A 21,419-nucleotide genomic window follows, 5' to 3' on the forward strand; every position below is an offset into this window, starting at 1 on the left:
TCCGTGGAGCTAAAGACCTACCTCCCAGTCACTAATCCTCTATTATGCTATTTTTCTTGACTGTTTTACTGGTAATTGTAACCATAACATCACGTTACCGCCTGGCGTGGATTCAGACAGCATCCCACCTTCAACCCCTGCAATTGTAAAAGTGCAGCCTTGTTTGGAGGAGGAGGAATCCAAATGGCAAATGGTGGTCACACCAGATACCAGACTAATAATAGCACCGTATCTCCTATCGTCCCGACAGACGGTCCGGCAACATTTAGTCTTGGAGCGTCTTTCTGATTCTGATGATGTTTGATTTCCATATCCTGTTCCTAAATTAGCATACGTTGGTCACTGTTGATTGGTGATATGACAATGTGGCGTTCCTTTCCTTTTTTTTTTTTTTTTGCATTGACTTCCTGGAACTGCGACACACGTGTTCTGTTCCTACCGTTGATTCTCATCTTGTTCTGTCTTTTGTCAGCCGGTCCCGATTGCTGTTTGCTGTCTGTCTGATCTCTTTTGGAGATGTCCTTGTATCTTATCTTCTACCTCAAGTGGTCAGTTCACTATATAATAGTCATTTTGGTAGGCGGTCATGTGACTTAGCCGCATCAGTCTTCTCTTAAAGATCATGGCGGCGATATTCTGACTATGTATTCCATACATTCATTCATTTTCTACCGTTTATCCTCACGAGGGTCGTAGGGGGATGCTGGAGCCTATCCCAGCTGTCTTCAGTCGAGAGGCAGGGTACACCCTGGACTGGTGGCCAGCCAATCACAGGGCACATATAGACAAACAACCATTCACACTCACATTCATACCTATGGACAATTTGGAGTGGTGAATTAAGCTAACATGCATGTTTTTGGGGAGAACATGCAAACTCCACAATGAGAATCGAACCCACGTCTCCCCGATCTCCTAACTGTGTGGCCTACATGCTAAGCATTCGGCATGTTTGGGGCATGTTTGTGTATTTGTTTATAGAGCTTTTGAGTATTAAGTTGCAGTGTGATGAATCGAGTGCTGTTAGCAAAGTGTTTGTTCTCAGTAAGACATTCACACTCACATTCATACCTATGGACGATTTGGAGTCGCCAATTAACCTAGCATGTTTTTTTGGAATGTGGGAGGAAACCGGAGTACACGGAGAAAACCCACCCACGCACGCACGGGGAGAACATGTAAAATACACACAGAGGGTGGAATCAAACTCGGGTCTCCTAGCTGTGTGCCCTGTGGCTGACAGCAAAAAATATTCATTCATTCATTTTCTACCGCTTTTTCCTCACGAGGGTCGCTGGGGTGCTGGAGCCTATCCCAGCTGTCTTTGGGCGAGAGGCGGGGTACACCCTGGACTGGTGGCCAGCCAATCACAGGGCACATATAGACAAACAACCATTCACACTCACATTCATACCTATGGACAATTTGGAGTCGCTAATTAACCTAGCATGTTTTTGGAATGTGGGAGGAAACCGGAGTACCCGGAAAAAAAAAAAAACACGCATGCACGGGGAGAACATGCAAACTCCACACAGAGATGGCTGAGGGTGGAATTGAACCCTGGGCTCCTAGCTGTGCCGCCCCCTTGCAAAATTAGTATTTTAGTATAGTATTTTAGTGTCAGTATAAATTAGTATTAGTATTGTTTATACACCTTTTGAGTATTAAGTTGCAGTGTGATGAATCGAGTGCTGTTAGCAAAGTATTTGTTCTCAGTAAGACATTCACATTCATACCTGTGGCCAATTAACCTAGCATGTTTTTTGGAAGAGATTTTTTGGGGAGATTACAAACGTGGTTCCTTTGGTCGTCCAGTCAGGCACCAGGCGGGTCTTGGACAATTTCGTTCAGTGCTACGGTTTTTAATTTTGTCCGGCCATAGTGCTCCAGCCTCATGATTTTGCTCGATTACCTCAATCGTCAACTATGATTCATTATTGGTAACCATAAAAATAACAATAATTATCGTTCTAAATAATCCCTTTTTATTTAAAACTATTACATTTTTATCTTTATCCTTATCTTTATTATTTTTCCAAATTCACACCCAAAAGATGCCACATGGTTGAAATGCAAACCACACAAATTCTAAGGAATCATGCAACTGCATGTAGTGATGAAATGTTGGTGGAAAAGGGGCTAATGTTTTATAGTCCCTCCATGTGGATATACCTTCCAAACTTTGCCAATAAAATTGAATGATGTTGCTCACACACATTATGTTTTGGCAGCTGCGGCATCTGTAAAAAGAACCAAGACCAACATCTACTGGTGCTGTGTGATACCTGCAAACTCTACTATCATTTAGGTTGCCTGGAACCTCCACTGACACGCATGCCCAAGAAGACCAAGAACAGCTACTGGTGAGATCTCCATCATAAAAATAGCATGGTGCCAAACGATAACCTCTTAACCCTTTAGGTCAGGGGTCTCAAACACGCGGCCCGCGGGCCAAAATGTGACCCGCAGGACACTAGTTTGAGGCCCCCCCCCCCCCGCCTTGATATGAAATTTTAATGTTAGTTTGATATGGATGCTGTATGGTATCATGTACTCGGAAAAATTAATTACGTTTGATTAATGTTCATGTTAAAGGTTAAATAACTGTTAATAGTTATCCTCCCTATCCGTGTGGAAGTGGTAAGTTTTTGGCTATTTAAGTTTAAAGGAAATAACTTGAAGGCTTACCGTTTAGGTCGCTAGCTCTCTAGTTTGCCCACCAACTATATGTGGTTTCTTAAGTTTTTATTATTTGCCGTTTTATTATTATTATATTATTTATTTATTACCGATTGATTTTCTTTATTCTTGATTTTTTTAATTTATTTTTCATCTTATTTTGTGTAGAAAAATTAAAAGTAAGATGTGGACAGTGGAATGTTTTATCAGAGCTTTTCTTGTAGAAAATCAAAACCAAAGCAAAATTTATTAATTTTTCTGTTTTTAATAAATGCAGTTTTTTTTGTGTGTTTTTTTTTTTTTGGAAAACCTGATGCGGCCCAGTCTCGCCCAGACCCTAGCTCCATTGGCCCCTCAAGTAAATTGAGTTTGAGACCCCTGCTTTATTTTTCTCCCCAGTTTTGATGCATGATCCAACAATTGTGACGGGAGTAAATTCACCAATGTCCACGTTACGATCTTTAGGATGCTAGCTTTCACAATAAAAGTGATTTGGCCTATTTCCTGTTTAGTTGTGTTAACAAAATAAGGGTGTCGGGGTGCTGCAATGATGTCAGCCTCTCTCTGATCTTTTCTGGCTCCCTCTGGTGGGAGGCAGCCATAACCAAAAAATGCTTTGCTGGGACAAAAACTTTGTTATTTTGTGTTGGGATTTGTTTTGTATATATCTTAGCTAGCTTTGGGGTGTGAGTTTTGCGTTCTTTGTAAGATGACACTAAGACTGTTATATTGAATAATTAGTTCCTATGATTTCCAGTGGGTTGAGAAGCTTAGCTACGCAGACCGTAGTCGTGAATTAAAGGAAAATTCACGAGTTTAGTCGTGAATTAAAGGAAAGTTCACGAGTTTAGCCGCAGGATTTAAAATGTAAGAAAAAAGTAGCGGCTTCTATAACTGGAATTATGGTATAATTCATTTCAAAAGTACTAAACATTGTGAAAGTATACTCATGTGAAAACGAACTTCATGACATTTAATGGTTTGATATTTATATACTTAAATACTAAAAAAATAGCCCTTGTATAAAATTCAAAGTTAAAGTCTGCAAACTTTTATGACCAACCTCTAAAAAGCACCGAAATGGAGAATTGTTAGGAACCGGAGTCGAACCTAAATATTAAATCCAAAAAATTGCATTTTGAGATCATTTATTTGATGTAAAGTGTGATTTAAATTATTAAATTAAATTATATATTAAATATAAAATTATATATTAAATATAAAATTATATATTAAATATAAAATTATATATTAAATATAAAATTATATATTAAATATAAATTATTTATTATGTAAAGTGTGATTTAAATTATTAAATTAAATTATATATTAAATATAAAATTATATATTAAATATAAAATTATATATTAAATATAAAATTATATATTAAATATAAAATTATATATTAAATATAAATTATTTATTAAATATAAATTATTTATTATTATTATTAAATCGTTCAAATTCAAACAATGCCCAACAGGCCAAATTTTACATAGTTACAGTAGTTTAAAAAGCCGCTGCTTGGGTAATGTATGCTACAATGATTTATACTACTTTTGATTCTGTGGTTTTCAGTCGTTGTAATAATACAAAGAAAAAGTATGATTATAGCCACGGTTTGTTTTTCAATAATAGCTCTGACATTTAGTGGGAGTAGGAATAACAGTTGATGGACGCTGTAAATGTCAGGAAGAGCTTCTTGTTTGGACAAATTGTTGCTGGGTGATTTGTGGTTGCTGCTATTTGATGTCTGGGGGAAAAAAAAATACTAATTTGGCTTTTTGCTTTCACTCATTAATATAAGATGGTTGCCAACGACTTAGAAGATGTGAAAACATTTGGCTAATTGTGGAGTGAATGGATGGATGTGCCTACAAATTGAGAGTTATTCCCAATGAGCGTGCATCCTTTCATTTTTTCACTATGGGGCCCCGGCTGGAAAATGTTCGAACACCCAAATAGATCATGACTGAGGCTGGCATTTAACAGCATTTTTTTCCCATATTCATAGTTTCATTCAGGGAAAAAAAAATGTCATCAAATCACAGGAATGATGTACGTATCCTCGAGTAGTTCTGCGATATTTGACTATTTGACTGATATTAACATCCGTTCTATTTCATCAGGCAATGCTCAGAGTGTGACCAGGCCAGCAGCGATGAGGCTGACATTGCTATGGAGACACTACCCGATGGTACCAAGAGGTCCAGGAGGCAGATTAAAGGGCCCATCAAATTCATCCCGCAAGAGATGTCGCCAGAGCCCAAGAAGTCTCAAGTGAGAGGCTCAGTACGTACTTATCTTATGTGAACTTCAAATATGTTCATTTATTCATTCATTCATTTTCTACCGCTTATCTATCCTCACGAGGGTCGTAGGGGGTGCTGGAGCCTATCCCAGCTGTCTTCGTCACCCTGGACTTAATATCTTTTGAGTATTAAGTTGCAGTGTGATGAATCGAGTGCTGTTTGTTCTCAGTAAGACATTCACACTCACATTCATTCATTCATTTTCTACCGCTTTGTCCTCACGAGGGTCGCGGGGGGTGCTGGAGCCTATCCCAGCTGTCTTTTGGGGTGGGGTACACTCTGGACTGGTGGCCAGCCAATCACAGGGCACATATAGACAAACAACCATTCACACTCACATTCATACCTATGGACAATTTGGAGTGGTGAATTAAGCTAACTATGCATGTTTTTGGGGAGAACATGCAAACTCCACAATGAGAATCGAACCCACGTCTCCCCGATCTCCTAACTGTGTGGCCTACATGCTAAGCATTCGGCATGTTTGGGGCATGTTTGTGTATTTGTTTATAGAACTTTTGAGTATTAAGTTGCAGTGTGATGAATCGAGTGCTGTTAGCAAAGTGTTTGTTCTCAGTAAGACATTCACACTTACATTTATACCTATGGACAATTTGGAGTCGCTAATTAACTTAGCATGTTTTTGGAATGTGGGAGTACCCGGAGAAAACCCAAGTATGCACTGTGAGAACTGAAAACTCCTACACAGAGATGTTGGACTCCTACACAGGAATTGAACTCGGATCTCCTAGCTGTGAGGCCTGCGCGCTAACCATCCAAATGTTCTTATTCTCCAGTCCAGGTCCAAGGCTGATACCGACTGTTTTGCTGTTGCTTCTATGCAGTTTTATTCTACACCACATTTCATAATAGTGGGGGGGGGGTATATTTTTTGACAGCATCAGCACCAGCTGGAGAGTAGCAATTCAAATGCATTCAAGATATTTTTATTTTTACGCTCTGATTAGTGAATGAATGAATTTGACTGCCAAGATGGCCGATTACATAATATCCAAGCTCAACGGGCGGTGATCAAACTTTTACAACAAAGTATCAGAACTTTTAGGAGAGGGGGTGCAAGTACTCCATATTCAAATTAAATATAAGTTAATAATAAAGTAATACAGTGGACTAAAACATATTTTAAAACAATCTTTTTCACATGGGTGTTTTTGTTTCCTTGTTAGCCTCTTAATGAGAAAACTGTAATAATCGTAAAGGAAGGTTAAGTCACCAGCCTGCTCATTTCAGTGAGCTATTGAGAAGTGATATTCTGTCATGTAAATACGATAAATGACCGTTTATGAACTAGTTTGTTTCATAAAAGAATTATGTGAACAAACTGATGTGTTGTGACGCATTGCTTAAGTCATGACCGTGTGATTTTTCAGTCAAGTTGTGTCCTAAAGACTCCTATATTTCTGGACCGTGTCTGGCCCACGCCGCTATACTTTGTGTTTACTGCAAAGTAGAAAAACCCTTACCCACCCCTCCCTGGATCCTACTTATCGTAGCCTACCATGCTTTGATTCAGTGATATAGAGCTTCCCTCCCACTTCCTCAAGAGACACTCAAGATTGCTATCTGACAGCTTTGGTGGCAGTGGCAGGGTAATCTTTCACCTTCCTTTTGTTTTTTTTGTTTTTTTCCACGACTGTCAATATTTGACCTTCTCCCACTCCTCTGGGACGAGAGGAAACTTTTCTACTGTTAAACGTTACAGCGGCGTGTATTCTTGTCAATGGAGGCGTACAAGTAGCGGTGTAAAAAGCCGAGGTGAATTTAGTCAGGAAGCATCTGTAATCTAAGTGGCGCCGACTTCTTTTTACGATTAACACCGTCCGCCGTCGTCGATTGTCCTGCAGCAATAAAGTTAAGTCAACGGTTGAATTGGGTGCAGTTTTTTACCGACCCAATCTCTGCAATTACGGCTCTGCCCCTGTAAACCTTCCATCGCGTCCTTAAAAACGTGTTGGCATCAGTTGAAAAAACATGTCATCAAATGGCATTTATGCGTATTTAAGATGGCGCTATCATCCGATCATCATCATCATTATCACCGAGTTCAATTCCACACTCGGCCATCTCTGTGTGGAGTTTGCATGTTTTCCCCGTGCATGCGTGGGTTTTCTCCGGGTACTCCGGTTTCTTCCCACATTCCAAAAAACATGCTAAGTTAATTGTTCATTCATTCGTTCATTTTCTGCCGCTTTTCCTCGCAAAGGTCGCGAGGGTGCTGGAGCCTATCGGGCGAGAGGCGGGGTACACCCTGGACTGGTGGCCAGCCAATCACAGGGCACATATAGACAAACAACCATTCACACTCACATTCATACCTATGGACAATTTGGAGTGGCTAATTAACCTAGCATGTTTTTGTCGTCTTCCCGATCTCCTAACTCTGTGGCCTACATGCTAACCATTCGGCATGTTTGTGTATTTATTTATACACCTTTTGAGTATTAAGTTGCAGTGTGATGAATCGAGTGCTGTTAGCAAAGTGTTTGTTCTCAGTAAGACATTCACACTCACATTCATACCTATGGACAATTTGGAGTGGCTAATTAACCTAGCATGTTTTTGGAATGTGGGAGGAAAACCGGAGTACCCGGAGAAAACCCACGGAACCCATGGAATTGAACCCTGGTCTCCTAGCTGTGAGGTCTGCGCGCTAACCACTCGATCACCATGCAGCCCGCTAGGTTAATTAGCGACTCCAAATTGTCCATATGTATGAATGTGAGTGTGAATGGTTGTTTGTCTATATGTGCCCTGTGATTGGCTGGCCACCAGTCCAGGAAGTACCTGTAGCATTTTTATCTGTTTTCATGGGTAGACACTTGATATGAACACTTAGCACTATCATGGTAGGTGTTAACATGTTAACATTAGCATGTTAGCATTGTAGCATTTTTGCCATTTTCATAGGCAGGCGCTGCACGGCAAACCTAGTGGTTAGCACGCAGACCTCACAGCTAGGAGAACTGAGTTTGATTCCACCTTCTGGCATCTCCAAATTGTCCATAGGTATGAATGTGAGTGTGAATGGTTGTTTGTCTATATGTGCCCTGTGATTGACTGGCCACCAGTCCAGGGTGTGCCCCGCCTCTCCCCCAAAGACAGCTTGGATAGGCTCCAGCATCCCCCTCGAAAATGAATGAATGAATAGTTACTCAGTGGCTAATGAAGCGTACCCCCCCATACCCCACCCCCCATTGCATAAGTGACCCACTATGAAATAAAACCACAAGTGTTTGCAAGGATGGAGGATGTTTAGGGATAGCAATCTTGATGTTAAGTATCCCGCCATCTGCCACATGACAGTGAGCCAAAGGCGACAGATGGAATTGTTTTGACAATGTGTTCTATACGTTTATTAGCGCTTGAAAAACTTCCCCAACATCTTTTGTGTCTGGGGGTGCGGGGGGGTCTTTCTCGGATAATCAGTGTCAAAATCACCCACATTTAATTTCTCCAAAAATAATTAACAAAGTCGATCTTTCAATTCCTGAAGACAGTAGCCGAACAATAGCAAGAAGTCGAACCGGAGAACCGCGCATTCTTGCTGATGAAGATTACCAAACACAATCCGGGCTGATAATTTCCTTCTACATGCGGCATTTAAATGTTAAAATTGTTGTGTTTCACAGAGAACCAGAGGGCAGAAAAGAAAGATAATCCCTATCAGTGAAGACGGAGACGACAAAATGGAGGTTTGTCTCTCACACACACACACACACACACACATATAGACATTCAACGAAAACGATGCATAGAAAATAGGATGACTTATTGATATGTCATAAGCCCTGGAATTTATTTATCTCTCAAAAGTAGTCTGAAGGCAGGGCAAGGAAAAAAAAAATCCCTGTACCCTTTATCTATTGGCTGCACCTACAAATTCTGTCCATGAATGTAATGAACAGACAAAGCATCTCGGCGGAGGCCATTGTTTACCATGAACGGGTTTGACTTCCTCCCCAACAATGCAAATTGCCCCCGGGGACTGATTGACCAATCCACCCAGTCTTCCTTCCCTGACTTTCATGTAATGTTGAAAAGTGTTGTCAGCCTTGACAGTCTGGCATCAATCTAAATTCTGATTAATTGTGGGTGAGGGTGTGGGCTGCATATCCCGCGCCTCCCTTGGGATGCGGGAGGTCTGTAAGAGGATAAGGATACACACTTTGTACTTAGTATATGTGGCTAATATTTTGGAGATTCAAGCTAATAACGGTCATGTGAAAACCGTAAATATGTTGAAAAGAAAGTCTGGGTCCATTCATTCATTCATTTTCTGCCACTGGAGCCTATCCCAGCTGTCTTTGTCACCCTGGACTGGTGGCCAGCCAATCACAGGGCACATATAGACAAACAACCATTGACACTCACATTCATACCTATGGACAATTTGGAGTCGCTAATTAACCTAGCATGTTTTTGCAGAGAACATGCAAACTCCACAATGAGAATCGAACCCACATCTTCCCGATCTCCTAACTGTGTGGACTACATGCTAACTATTCGGCATGTTTGGGGCATGTTTGTGTATTTGTTTATGCACCTTTTGAGTATTAAGTTGCAGTGTGATGAATCGAGTGCTGTTAGCAAAGTGTTTATTCTCAGTAAGATATTCCCACTCACATTCATACCTATGGACAATTTGGAGTGGCTAATTAACCTAGCATGTTTTTGGGCAAACGTGCAAACTCCACAATGAGAATCGAACCCACATCTTCCCGATCTCCTAACTGTGTGGACTACATGCTAACCATTCGGCATGTTTGGGGCATGTTTGTGTATTTGTTTATGCACCTTTTTGAGTATTAAGTTGCAGTGTGATGAATCGAGTGCTGTTAGCAAAGTGTTTATTCTCAGTAAGATATTCCCACTCACATTCATACCTATGGACAATTTGGAGTGGCTAATTAACCTAGCATGTTTTTGGGCAAACGTGCAAACTCCACAATGAGAATCGAACCCACATCTTCCCGATCTCCTAACTGTGTGGACTACATGCTAACTATTCAGCATGTTTGGGGCATGTTTGTGTATTTGTTTATACACCTTTTTGAGTATTAAGTTGCAGTGTGATGAATCAAGTGCTGTTAGCAAAGTGTTTGTTCTCAGTAAGATATTCACACTCACATTCATACTTATGGACAATTTGGGAGTGGCCAATTAACCTAGCATGTTTTTGGACAAACAACCATTCACACTCACATTCATACCTATGGACAATTTGGAGTCGCTAATTAACCTAGCATGTTTTTGCAGAGAACATGCAAACTCCACAATGAGAATCGAACCCACGTCTTCCCGATCTCCTAACTGTGTGGACTACATGCTAACTATTCGGCATGTTTGGGGCATGTTTGTGTATTTGTTTATGCACCTTTTTGAGTATTAAGTTGCAGTGTGATGAATCGAGTGCTGTTAGCAAAGTGTTTATTCTCAGTAAGATATTCCCACTCACATTCATACCTATGGACAATTTGGAGTGGCTAATTAACCTAGCATGTTTTTGGGCAAACGTGCAAACTCCACAATGAGAATCGAACCCACATCTTCCCGATCTCCTAACTGTGTGGACTACATGCTAACTATTCAGCATGTTTGGGGCATGTTTGTGTATTTGTTTATACACCTTTTTGAGTATTAAGTTGCAGTGTGATGAATCAAGTGCTGTTAGCAAAGTGTTTGTTCTCAGTAAGATATTCACACTCACATTCATACTTATGGACAATTTGGGAGTGGCCAATTAACCTAGCATGTTTTTGGAATGTGGGAGGAAACCGGAGTACCCGGAGAAAACCCACACATGCACGGGGAGAACATGCAAACTCCACAATGAGAATCGAACCCACGTCTTCCCGATGTCCAAACTGTGTGGACTACATGCTAACTATTCGGCATGTCTGTATATTTGTTTATACATCTTTTAAGTATTAAGTTGCAGTGTGATGAATCGAGTGCTGTTAGCAAAGTGTTTGTTCTCAGTAAGACACTCACATTCATACCTATGGACAATTTGGACGTCGCCAATTAACCTAGCATGTTTTTGGAATGTGGGAGTACCGGAGTACCCGGAGAAAACCCACACATGCACGGGGAGAACATGCAAACTCCACACAGAGATGGCCGAGGGCGGAATTGAACCCTGGTCTCCTTGCTGTGTGGCCTGTTTGCTAACTACTCGGACGCTGTGCAGCCTGTTTTTCAGTCAGATATACATTTATATTAAGGTTGTAAAGTTTCCATGCAAATTTTTTTTTACATTATAATAATAATAATAATAATAATAATGTTTATGCAAGTATTCCCCACTAAAAGGGTTCCATTTTAAATATTGCCATAGCTAAGCAATGTTCCCCTACTATAGCCAAAATGAACCAAACTGTCACTTTAAAAACCGTGGTACATACAGAACCCATGACTATGGAGTACCTAGTACCTACGGAGTACTTCTTTTCCATTTCCAATTAGAAGCAGCCAGGACTTGATTCTCATCAGCTGTGTTTCCATAGGAACCAGTGCCAAGGGAGCGAAGGCAGCGGCAGTCCGCCGTGCTGAAAAAACCCAAAGCAGACGACACCAGGACCGAGTGCACAACCTGTAAAGGTTCGGGTGACAATGAGAATCTGGTGAGGTGAGTGTATGTGGGTCAAAGATGGGCGTAAGGTTGGACATGTGCTCCGTGTGTGTGTGTGTTTTTTTTCTTCGACACGCGTGTGTGTGCGCGTGCGCGTCACAGGCATATCGTCTTGATGATTAAAGTTCAATCTTCATTAGGTTTCTAGCGCCTGGGCTCAACAGAAATATGCGTCTGGCCCCTATCTCTTCTCCAGGTCCTCTGTATTGACCTGCCACATACATTTGCACACTTCATTAAGGTGGAATGAATAGCACAATTTAGTCTGCTGCTTTCTGGGGATTCCAGGTGCAAGACATAATAAAGCCGATTGTACTTTGATATTGCAATTTTACGCTCGGGGCTTTGGAGGAGTTGGGGGGGGGGGTGGAATTAACAAGCAGGGCAACTGGACAAAATACCTTGTCAGCACATTTTCACACATTTTACATCACATGGTCGTCATTGTCATCAAACGTGTGCATGCGTTAAGAATGTAATATGGCCGTAGGAAGGAATGGATAACAATGGCATTGTTCATGTCATTCCTTCTCGTCTCCTTCTCGTCTCCTTCTCTACCCTTTTTGTGTTGATGAATCATTCAGACCAGACAGGAAAAAGTTGGTGGTTGGTTGGTGGTATTTGGGAAATGTCAGTATTCATCAGGAATGAGCAGCGCTTCAAATTTTACGGCTTTACTCATAAGCATGGTTTTGCAAACTATATTCATTAGTAAAGCATTGCTGTTTCCTGCTTGAATGCGGCCTGTTAGGGATTTCTCTTGGAGATGAATAAAGTATCCATCCATCCATCCATCCTTCCATCCATCCTTCCATCCATCCTTCCATCCATACACCCCTTTTTCCATCCATACACCCCTTTTTCCATCCACCCCTTCATCCATCCATCCATCCATTCATCCATCCCTCCACCCATCCATCCACCCCTTTATCCATTCATCCATCCACCCCTTCATCCATCCATCCATCCTTCCATCCATCCATCCACCCCTTCATCCATCCATCCATCCTTCCATCCATCCATCCACCCCTTCATCCATCCATCCATCCACCCCTTCATCCACCCCTTCATCCATCCATCCATCCATCCATCCACCCCTTCATCCATCCATCCATCCATCCATCCACCCCTTCATCCATCCATCCATCCATCCATCCATCCACCCCTTCATCCATCCATCCATCCACCCCTTCATCCATCCATCCATCCATCCATCCACCCCTTCATCCATCCATCCATCCACCCCTTCATCCATCCATCCATCCATCCACCCCTTCATCCATCCATCCATCCACCCCTCCATCCATCCATCCATCCACCCCTTCATCCATCCATGCATCCATGCATCCATCCATACTTCCTTTCCTTCCTTCTTTCCTTCCTTTCCTTTCTTCCTTTCCTTTCTTCCTTTCCTTTCTTCCTTTCCTTCCTTTCTTTTCCTTTCATACCTTACTTCCTATCTACCTACCTTCCTTCTTTGCCTACCTTCCTTCCTTGCCTATCTTCCTTCCTTACCTACTTTCCTTCCCCCCTTTCCTTCCTTCCTTTTCTTCCTTCCTTACCTATCTTCCCTTCCTTCCTTTCCTTCCTTCCTTACCTTCCTTCCTTCCTTCCTTCCTTCCTTACTTACCTTCCTTACTTTCGACCTAACTTACTTACCTTACCTATCTTTCTTCCTTCCTTACTTACCTACCTTCCTTTCCTTCCTTCCTTCCTTCCTTCCTTCCTTCCTTCCTTCCTTCCTTCCTTCCTTTTCTTCCTTCCTTACCTACCTTCCTTACCTACCTTCCTTTCCTTCATTCCTTACCTACCTTCCTTCCTTTTCTTCCTTCCTTTCCTACCTTCCTTCCTTACCTACCTTCCTTCCTTTCCTACCTTCCTTCCTTTTCTACCTTCCTTCCTTTCCTACCTTCCTTCCTTTTCTACCTTCCTTCCTTTCCTTCCTTTCTTACCTACCTTCCTTCCTTACTTACCTTCCTTACTTCCGACCTAACTTACTTACCTTACCTATCTTTCTTCCTTCCTTACTTACCTTCCTACCTTCCTTTGTTCCCTTCCTTCCTTCCTTACCTTGCTTCCTTTCCTTCCTTCCTGACTTACCTTCCTTACCTACTAACCTTCCTTACTTACTTTCTACCTAATTTGCTTACCTTTCCTACCTTTCTTACCTTTCTTTATTTCTTCCTTCCTTCCTTCCTTTCCTTCTTCCTTACCTTACCTTACCTCATTCAGTACCAAAGACATATTTATACATTTTTATAATCCCGAACAAAACATTTTTAAAAATGGCTGGCATTGAATGAGTTAAAACATTCTGAGTTATGTATTTTGTCCCAAATTAAGCATTTTTAAGCATACAAACAAATGTAAGTCATTCAGATGACACGTTCAGATATGTTTTTGATACGTTGTATTCTTTACCCGTCACTAGGTGTCAGTAATATTACATTGATGAGACAAAGCTAGTATTGTACACATTCATGGACACGTTAGAACGGAACCACAACCAGGAACTCTTCCCAATGCTCTATATTATATATTTTTCATCTGTATGTCTTATTTGCTCTTATTATGTCTACTATATCGGGTCATAGGAGTGTACAGGTGACTATAGGGGTGCTATTTCATGTGTGGACGACTCTGATAATGTTTAAAAAAAGTGCAGACTGTGACTATTGCCAGCCATCCAGGTCCTTGAATTCTCAGGGCCTTTAATCAGTCCAACTTTAGGGTTTAGGCTAAAAGACTAGATAGGACAGGTCTAGGTTTCACACTGTTGTGGTCCAAAACGACAGTCGTTAAAATACAGTGGAGTGGGGGGGGGGCGTCATCTAGCCGACCACAGTTGCTTTGGGCGTATCCATGGACCAGGGGAGTCCACCCCCCCACCCCCCATACTATTCTCTACCTTTAACGACTGTCGTTATGCGCCACAAAAGAGAGAAACCGTTCTTGTCTGGGCATGCCTCTTACCCGTAGACGCTTCTGAAATATGTTTAGCGGTTCTCGAGTGGGCGTGAAGTGGAGTGGCGTACCGGTCGGGCTTTGAGGTGTGCTGCCCCTGACTCTTTCTATCTTTGCATTGCACAGGTTGTGAGAGCCGGGGGCAGCCACCCTCACCTGGCATAAAAACCGATGTGGGGACCGATGACCGTTGGCTTAGCGAGCGAGCGAGCGAGACACAAATTGAGACATTTGAGGACCGGCTGTTGAGTCAGGATGAAGAACACCACCTGCTGCCCAGCAACCATGTCTCATCCAAAACTGGACCAACAGCCGATGTCGGTCCAAACTGTGGAAGTGTCACATTTGTCGTGGTTGACATGGAACTCCATCCTGGTTTTTATTGTGGCTCTGATATGTTTTTTTTATCTTGATTTGCATGTTGTCAATACCACTAAGTAGAACTACTGAGACTGGGACGGACTGGTAAATACTTTCTATGTCTATGAGATGTTAGTTTGTGTGGTGATTAGCCAAATGTCATGTTTCTCTTTGGGGGTGGGGCCTCGGGGCAACACGTGAATTGGAACCTTCTTCATGATGTTTTATATTATTTACTTATTATGCACTTGGGAACGGGCCAATTCCTGTCATTCACATATGGGACATTTCCGATACCGCAATACCGACAATACCACCGATATCGCGATACCACCATCCAGGAGCCACGTCTGTGCTTGTTTGTCGACAAACGTCGCTAAAAGGATATCAGCCATCTTGTCATCACACACTTGTACTTCCTGCCTTCCTTCCTTCCTTCCTTATCTTCCTTCCTACCTACCTTGCCTACCTTCCTTCCTACCTTACCTACCTTACCTTCCTTCCTACCTTACCTACCTTACCTACCTTACCTACCTACCTTCCTTCCTACCTTACCTACCTTTCTTACTTACTTACTTACTTACTTACCTTCCTTACTTCTTACCTGCCTTCCTACCTACCTTCCTTCCTTCCTACCTTCCTTCTTACCTACCTTACCTTACTTCCTTACTTCCTACCTACCTTACCTTCCTTCCTACCTTACCGACCTTACCTACCTTTCTTCCTTCCTTCCTTACTTACTTACTTCCTACCTACCTTACCTACCTTCCTTTCTACCTTACCTACCTTCCTTCCTTTCTTCCTTACTTCCGACCTAGCTTTCTTCCTTCCTTCCTTACCTACCTTACTTACTTCCTTACTTCTTACCTACCTTCCTTCCTGCCTTCCTACCTTACCTTCCTTCCTTCCCCCCTTACATTCCTTCCTACCTTACCTTCCTTCCTACCTTACCGACCTTACCTACCTTCCTTCCTTTCTTCCTTACTTCTGACCTACCTTTCTTCCTTCCTTACCTACCTTCCTTCCTTACTTACCTTCCTTACTTACTTACCTTCCTTACTTACTTCCTTACTTCTTACATACCTTCCTTCCTGCCTTCCTACCTACCTTCCTTCCTACCTTACCTTCCTACCTACCTTCCTTCCTACCTTACCTTCCTACCTACCTTACCTACCTTACCTTACTTCCTTACTTCCTACCTTACCTTCCTTCCTACCTTACAGACCTTACCTACCTTTCTTCCTTCCTTACTTACTTACTTACTTCCTACCTACCTTACCTACCTTCCTTTCTACCTTACCTACCTTCCTTTCTTCCTTACTTCTGACCTACCTTTCTTCCTTCCTTCCTTACCTACCTTCCTTACCTACCTTCCTTCCTTTCCTTACTTACTTACTTACTACCTACCTACCTTCCTTCCTTCCTTCCTTCCTTCCTTCCTTCCTTACCTACCTTCCTTCCTATTTAGTTATTATGCACTTGGGAAGGGGCCAATCCCTGTCATTGACATATGGGACATATGGGACATTTCCGATACCACCGATATCGCGATACCACCATCCATGAGCCACATCTGTGCTTGTTTGTCGGCAAACGTCGCTAAAAGGATATCAGCCATCTTGTCACCACACATGCGCTTCAGCCGTCTTCCTAACTCGCCCAAGCACTCCGTCTGACGCATTCAGGGCCACGCAAAACAGTAGGACGTCATGTGTGGACACAGCTACTGTACGTTTGCTCGTATTCTTTGGTGACAGTTTTTGTTCAATAAAGCGATTGTTGATCGATCAGCTCCTCCTCATCCTTATAGCGACGCTACAATAATGTTAATATTAACGTAAATAGACCTCCGGTATCCGTATAGGTGGATATCCAAATTCAGGTATTGGGATCGGATCGGAAGTGAAATCATTTGGCTAAGTGGACGTTCATGTTTGTAGTTTAGTTTTGTTAATTTTCCTAATATTTCCATGAAGTCATATTAGGAAAATATTATTATATTTAAGTCTATAAGTCACATACAAATAAAGTGTGTTAGTGGTGTCACATTTTCTATGCCGCTTATCCTCATTAGGGACGCGAGGGTATATACAGTAGGAATATAAATCCATATAATGTGTATAATATATCATATATAATATACATAATGTAATGTAACAATATAATTTAATTTTGATTGTTTCTCATAATATTACGATTACATTTTTTTGTTTAACATTTCAAATCCATCCAACTAAAATTATTTTTTGTCATAATATACTATATATTATGACAAGAAATAATTTTAGTTATATATATATATAGTTTATTTAATTTTTAATAATATAGTTTTTTTTTTTTTACCTTTTTACATAATTATTTACTCAGACCTATATTCAAGCAATAAAACTTTTAAACATTATGGTTTTGTACGTGGTTATGAATTTATTCACAAAATAATTTGTAAAAAAAAAAAAAGCAACCTAATTTTTCAAAAACGTCAACTTTAGTCGTTGTGTTTGTCATTCCTGTTTTTGGCTATATTTTAATTTTATGTAGAAAAAAAAATAGTTTATGGTTCTTCATAATTTCATATTAATTAAAATTAATTATAGATAGATAGATAGACTTTCTTTATTGTCATTGCACAGTAACATAGCAGTGAAATTGCCAACAAAATGTCGTTGCCTGGCTCCCGTATAATAATAAATAATAAGATGACATCAAATATGAAATATGTACAGCATAAACCTTATAAAATTCTGACTTTAAAAGTCTTTTGTCTTAATATTTTGACTTTATTCTTGTAAAAATTTTTTGTTTTTAAGTAAAAATTTTAGAATGTGCCAAAAGTCAACACCCGCGGACCACAAATGGTCCCCGGGACGCACTTTGGACACCCTTGTGTGAAACCTTTGTGTTTTTTTTTTTTTCATAGACGCAGAACGTTCTGGGGGTGTCACAATGCTAGCTGGACGGTATTGGGTATCATTTTTAGCATGTGCATATTGGATGAGTGGACACTGCCTGTGTGTTTTTCATCGTTTCTTTTGTGGGTATCAGCTCCGCATGTTTGAATCCCACTGTGATCAGGTATGAAAATAATACCTTGCTTCACCATCGGAACCGTGTCAGTCACAATCATAAAGATATTATTGTGCTATGACATATTTAGTTTATTCCATTATTCTGTGTATAGGGATTGAGTATTTATTGCACTTTTAGACAAACGTGGATGTCTTACAGCATTAACCCGTCTTCCTCTCGTCCGTGGCGATGTCCACAAGTTGACATTTGACTTCCTTTGTCTCGCTTCCACGTCCCTTGTGGTTCTAAGTCAGGGCTGTCAAAACAGCTGCTTTTGCTCTGCCGGGGGGGGGGTCTCATGACACGTGTCAAATTGTGACCCGGAATGTCACCACGTGACCTATGTCGGCCCTGGGATGGAAGCTTTTTTTTTTTTTGTGGGGGGGGGCGAGACCTTTGGTCTTCACTGTGTTGCCAACAACGAACTCTATTGGTCTTTGGAGATGGAATATTGGATCTCAGCAGTTTGTTGAACCATGAACAACGCTTTGTCGTTGTTCTTGCAGGATTGGGTTTTCATGCATGGCCATATCAATGAACCCAGCTACACTGCATACATTATTTTAATATAATTATTATTTTATATTATATTATTATTATTATTATATCATTTTATTATTTTATATTTAATTATTTTAATTATTATTATATTGTATTAAATTATTATTATATCATTGTATTATTTTATATTATTTAATTATTTTTAATTATTTTAATAGAAGCCAGGAGAACACATTCAGTCTTTTCATTTTTACTTCCTGATTATGATGATTATTATTATTATATCATTGTATTATTTTATATTATTTAATTTTTTTTATTTTTTTATTATATTATTATATCATTGTATTATTTTATATTATTTCATTATTTTTAATTATTTTAATAGAAGCCAGGAGAACACATTCAGTCTTTTCATTTTTACTTCCTGATTATGATTATGATTATTATTATATCATTGTATTCTTTTATATTATTTAATTTTTTTTATTTTTTTTATTATATTATTATTATATCATTGTATTATATTATTTAATTTTTTTATTTTTTTTATTTTTTTATTATATTATTATTATATCATTGTATTATTTTATATTATTTCATTATTTTTAATTTTTTACATTATATTATTATTATATCATTGTATTATTTTATATTATTTCATTATTTTTAATTTTTATTATTATATTATATAATATTATTATTAAGAAGCCAGGAGAACACATTCAGTCTTTTCATTTTTACTTCCTGATGTCCTGATTATTATTATTATTATTATTATTATTATTATTATTATTATTATTATTATTATTATTATTATTATTATTATTATTATTATTATTATTATTATTATTATTATTATTATATTATAGCATTGTATTATTTTATATTATTTAATTATTAAATTTTTATTATTATATTATTATTATTATATCATTGTATAATGTTATATTATTTAATTATTTTAAATTTTTATTATTATATCATATAATATTATTATTATTATATCATTGTATTATTTTATATTATTTAATTATTTTTAATTATTTTCAAAGAAGCCAGGAAGCAAGCAAAAATGCAAGCAAGAAATACACAGACATACAGCTGAATAGGTGCAGATTCTGGAAGAGCTAGAAAGCTTTCTTTGGTGGTGTAGCTGCTGAGTTCACTACTTAATAAAAAAGGGCCGAAAAATGAGCATAATAATAGTATAATTTGTGCACGTATACAATTGATTTGGTTGTATAAATGGATATGGCAGTATTTCTTGTGTACTCATTACTGTATTTGTACGGTAGGGTTTCAAGTAAGAATGTCACACAGTGTGTGTGTGTGTGTGTGTGTGTGTGTGTGTGTGTGTGTGTCGGCTTCTAGCTGTGGAAAATGAAGCGGACCTTTAATAAACTCCTGACTTTTTTTCATCTTATTGGTGCGGTGATAAATGAGTGTCAGCCAGCTAATTAATAGCTCTTAAGGTGCAGCGGCGGCGGTCCGTTTGTGCGTGTAATGCCCTCTGTCATCTGTGATTTATCACCTGGGAAGTGGCATTGTTGGGGGGGGTGTAGGGGGGCTGGGGGGGAGGGGGGGTGTCTAGCGGCTGAGACAAGCTGTTGCCCCGAGAGACCGTGCATCTTAGAACCATCTGCCGGGTGGTCTTATCCGTGATCGCCATCAGCGTGTAAAGTACACATCTTTTCAGATCTAGAAGGTCACGCCAACAGCATCGGGGGGGGGGGGCGTTCTATACGTATTGCAAGTCTGCAGCATTGCGGTATGATTTATGCTCATGCTTATGAATTATCATCAATATTGCTGGTGAACTTTGTGCATTCTGAGCTATTGACTATTGGTATGAACTTCTGTCTCGACTCTTTTAGTTCTCATGGCACAATTCATGGTTCAATTTATCACAGCAATTAGAAAAAACAGCCCCAGACCGTCACACTACCACCGCCATATTTTACTGTTGCTATGATGTTGTGGGATATTTTTGGTAGACAGCAGAATTCATGTTTCTTTTTATCACTAGCAAGTCTTCCAGATTCTGAATCATCAAAAAAAAAAAATCCCCAGACCGTCACACTACCACCGCCATATTTTAATTTTTTTATGGTGTTGTGGGATATTTTTGGTAGACAGCAGAATTCATGGTTCTATTTATCACTAGCAAGTCTTCCAGGTCCTGAATCAGTAAAACATACCCAGACCGTCACACTACCACCGCCATATTTTAATTTTGTTATGGTGTTGTGGGATATTTTTGGTAGAAAGCAGAATTCATGGTTCCATTTATCACTAGCAAGTCTTCCAGGTCCTGAATCATAAAAAAACAGACCCAGACCATCACACTACCACCGCCATATTTTAATTTTGTTATGGTGTTGTGGGATATTTTTGGTAGACAACAGAATTCATGGTTCCATTCATCACTAGCAAGTCTTCCAGGTCCTGAATCATAAAAAAACAGACCCAGACCGTCACACTACCACCGCCATATTTTAATTTTGTTATGGTGTTGTGGGATATTTTTGGTAGACAACAGAATTCATGGTTCCATTTATCACAGCAATCAGAAAAAACAGCCTCAGACCGTCACACTACCACCACCATATTTTACTGTTGCTATGATGTTGTGGGATATTTTTGGTAGACAGCAGAATTCATGGTTCCATGTATCACTAGCAAGTTTACCACATCCTGAATCAGCAAAACAAGCCCAGACCATCACACTACCACCGCCATATTTTACTGTTGCTATGATGTTGTGTGATGTTTTTGGTAGACAGCAGAATTCATGTTTCTTTTTATCACTAGCAAGTCTTCCAGGTCCTGAATCATCAAAAAAAAATTCCCCAGACCGTCACACTACCACCACCATATTTTAC

The 21,419-nt window shown here is 39.8% G+C and overlaps 1 protein-coding gene across 3 annotated transcripts in view; it reads left to right on the forward strand.

Annotated features, from left to right (window-relative positions):
• phf14 (PHD finger protein 14) overlaps positions 1–21,419 on the forward strand; it is a 58,545-nt gene that overhangs the window by 18,409 nt on the left and 18,717 nt on the right. Inside the window, exons 13-17 of one of the 3 annotated variants that reach the window (XM_078791897.1) lie at positions 2,232–2,363; positions 4,809–4,971; positions 8,642–8,704; positions 11,519–11,640; positions 14,734–15,619. In XM_078791897.1, coding sequence (XP_078648023.1) covers positions 2,232–2,363; positions 4,809–4,971; positions 8,642–8,704; positions 11,519–11,640; positions 14,734–14,740 — 487 coding nt within the window. In that variant the 3' untranslated portion in view covers positions 14,741–15,619. Of the gene's footprint in view, positions 1–2,231; positions 2,364–4,808; positions 4,972–8,641; positions 8,705–11,518; positions 11,641–14,733; positions 15,620–21,419 lie in introns of those variants that run through there. The other 2 variants (XM_078791895.1, XM_078791896.1) reach the window with 2 other exon arrangements.

This window comes from Doryrhamphus excisus, linkage group LG7, assembly GCF_037039965.1.
Source record: "Doryrhamphus excisus strain RoL-2023G ecotype Guam linkage group LG7, RoL_Dexc_Guam_v1.1, whole genome shotgun sequence".
Classification (NCBI taxonomy): domain Eukaryota; kingdom Metazoa; phylum Chordata; class Actinopteri; order Syngnathiformes; family Syngnathidae; genus Doryrhamphus; species Doryrhamphus excisus.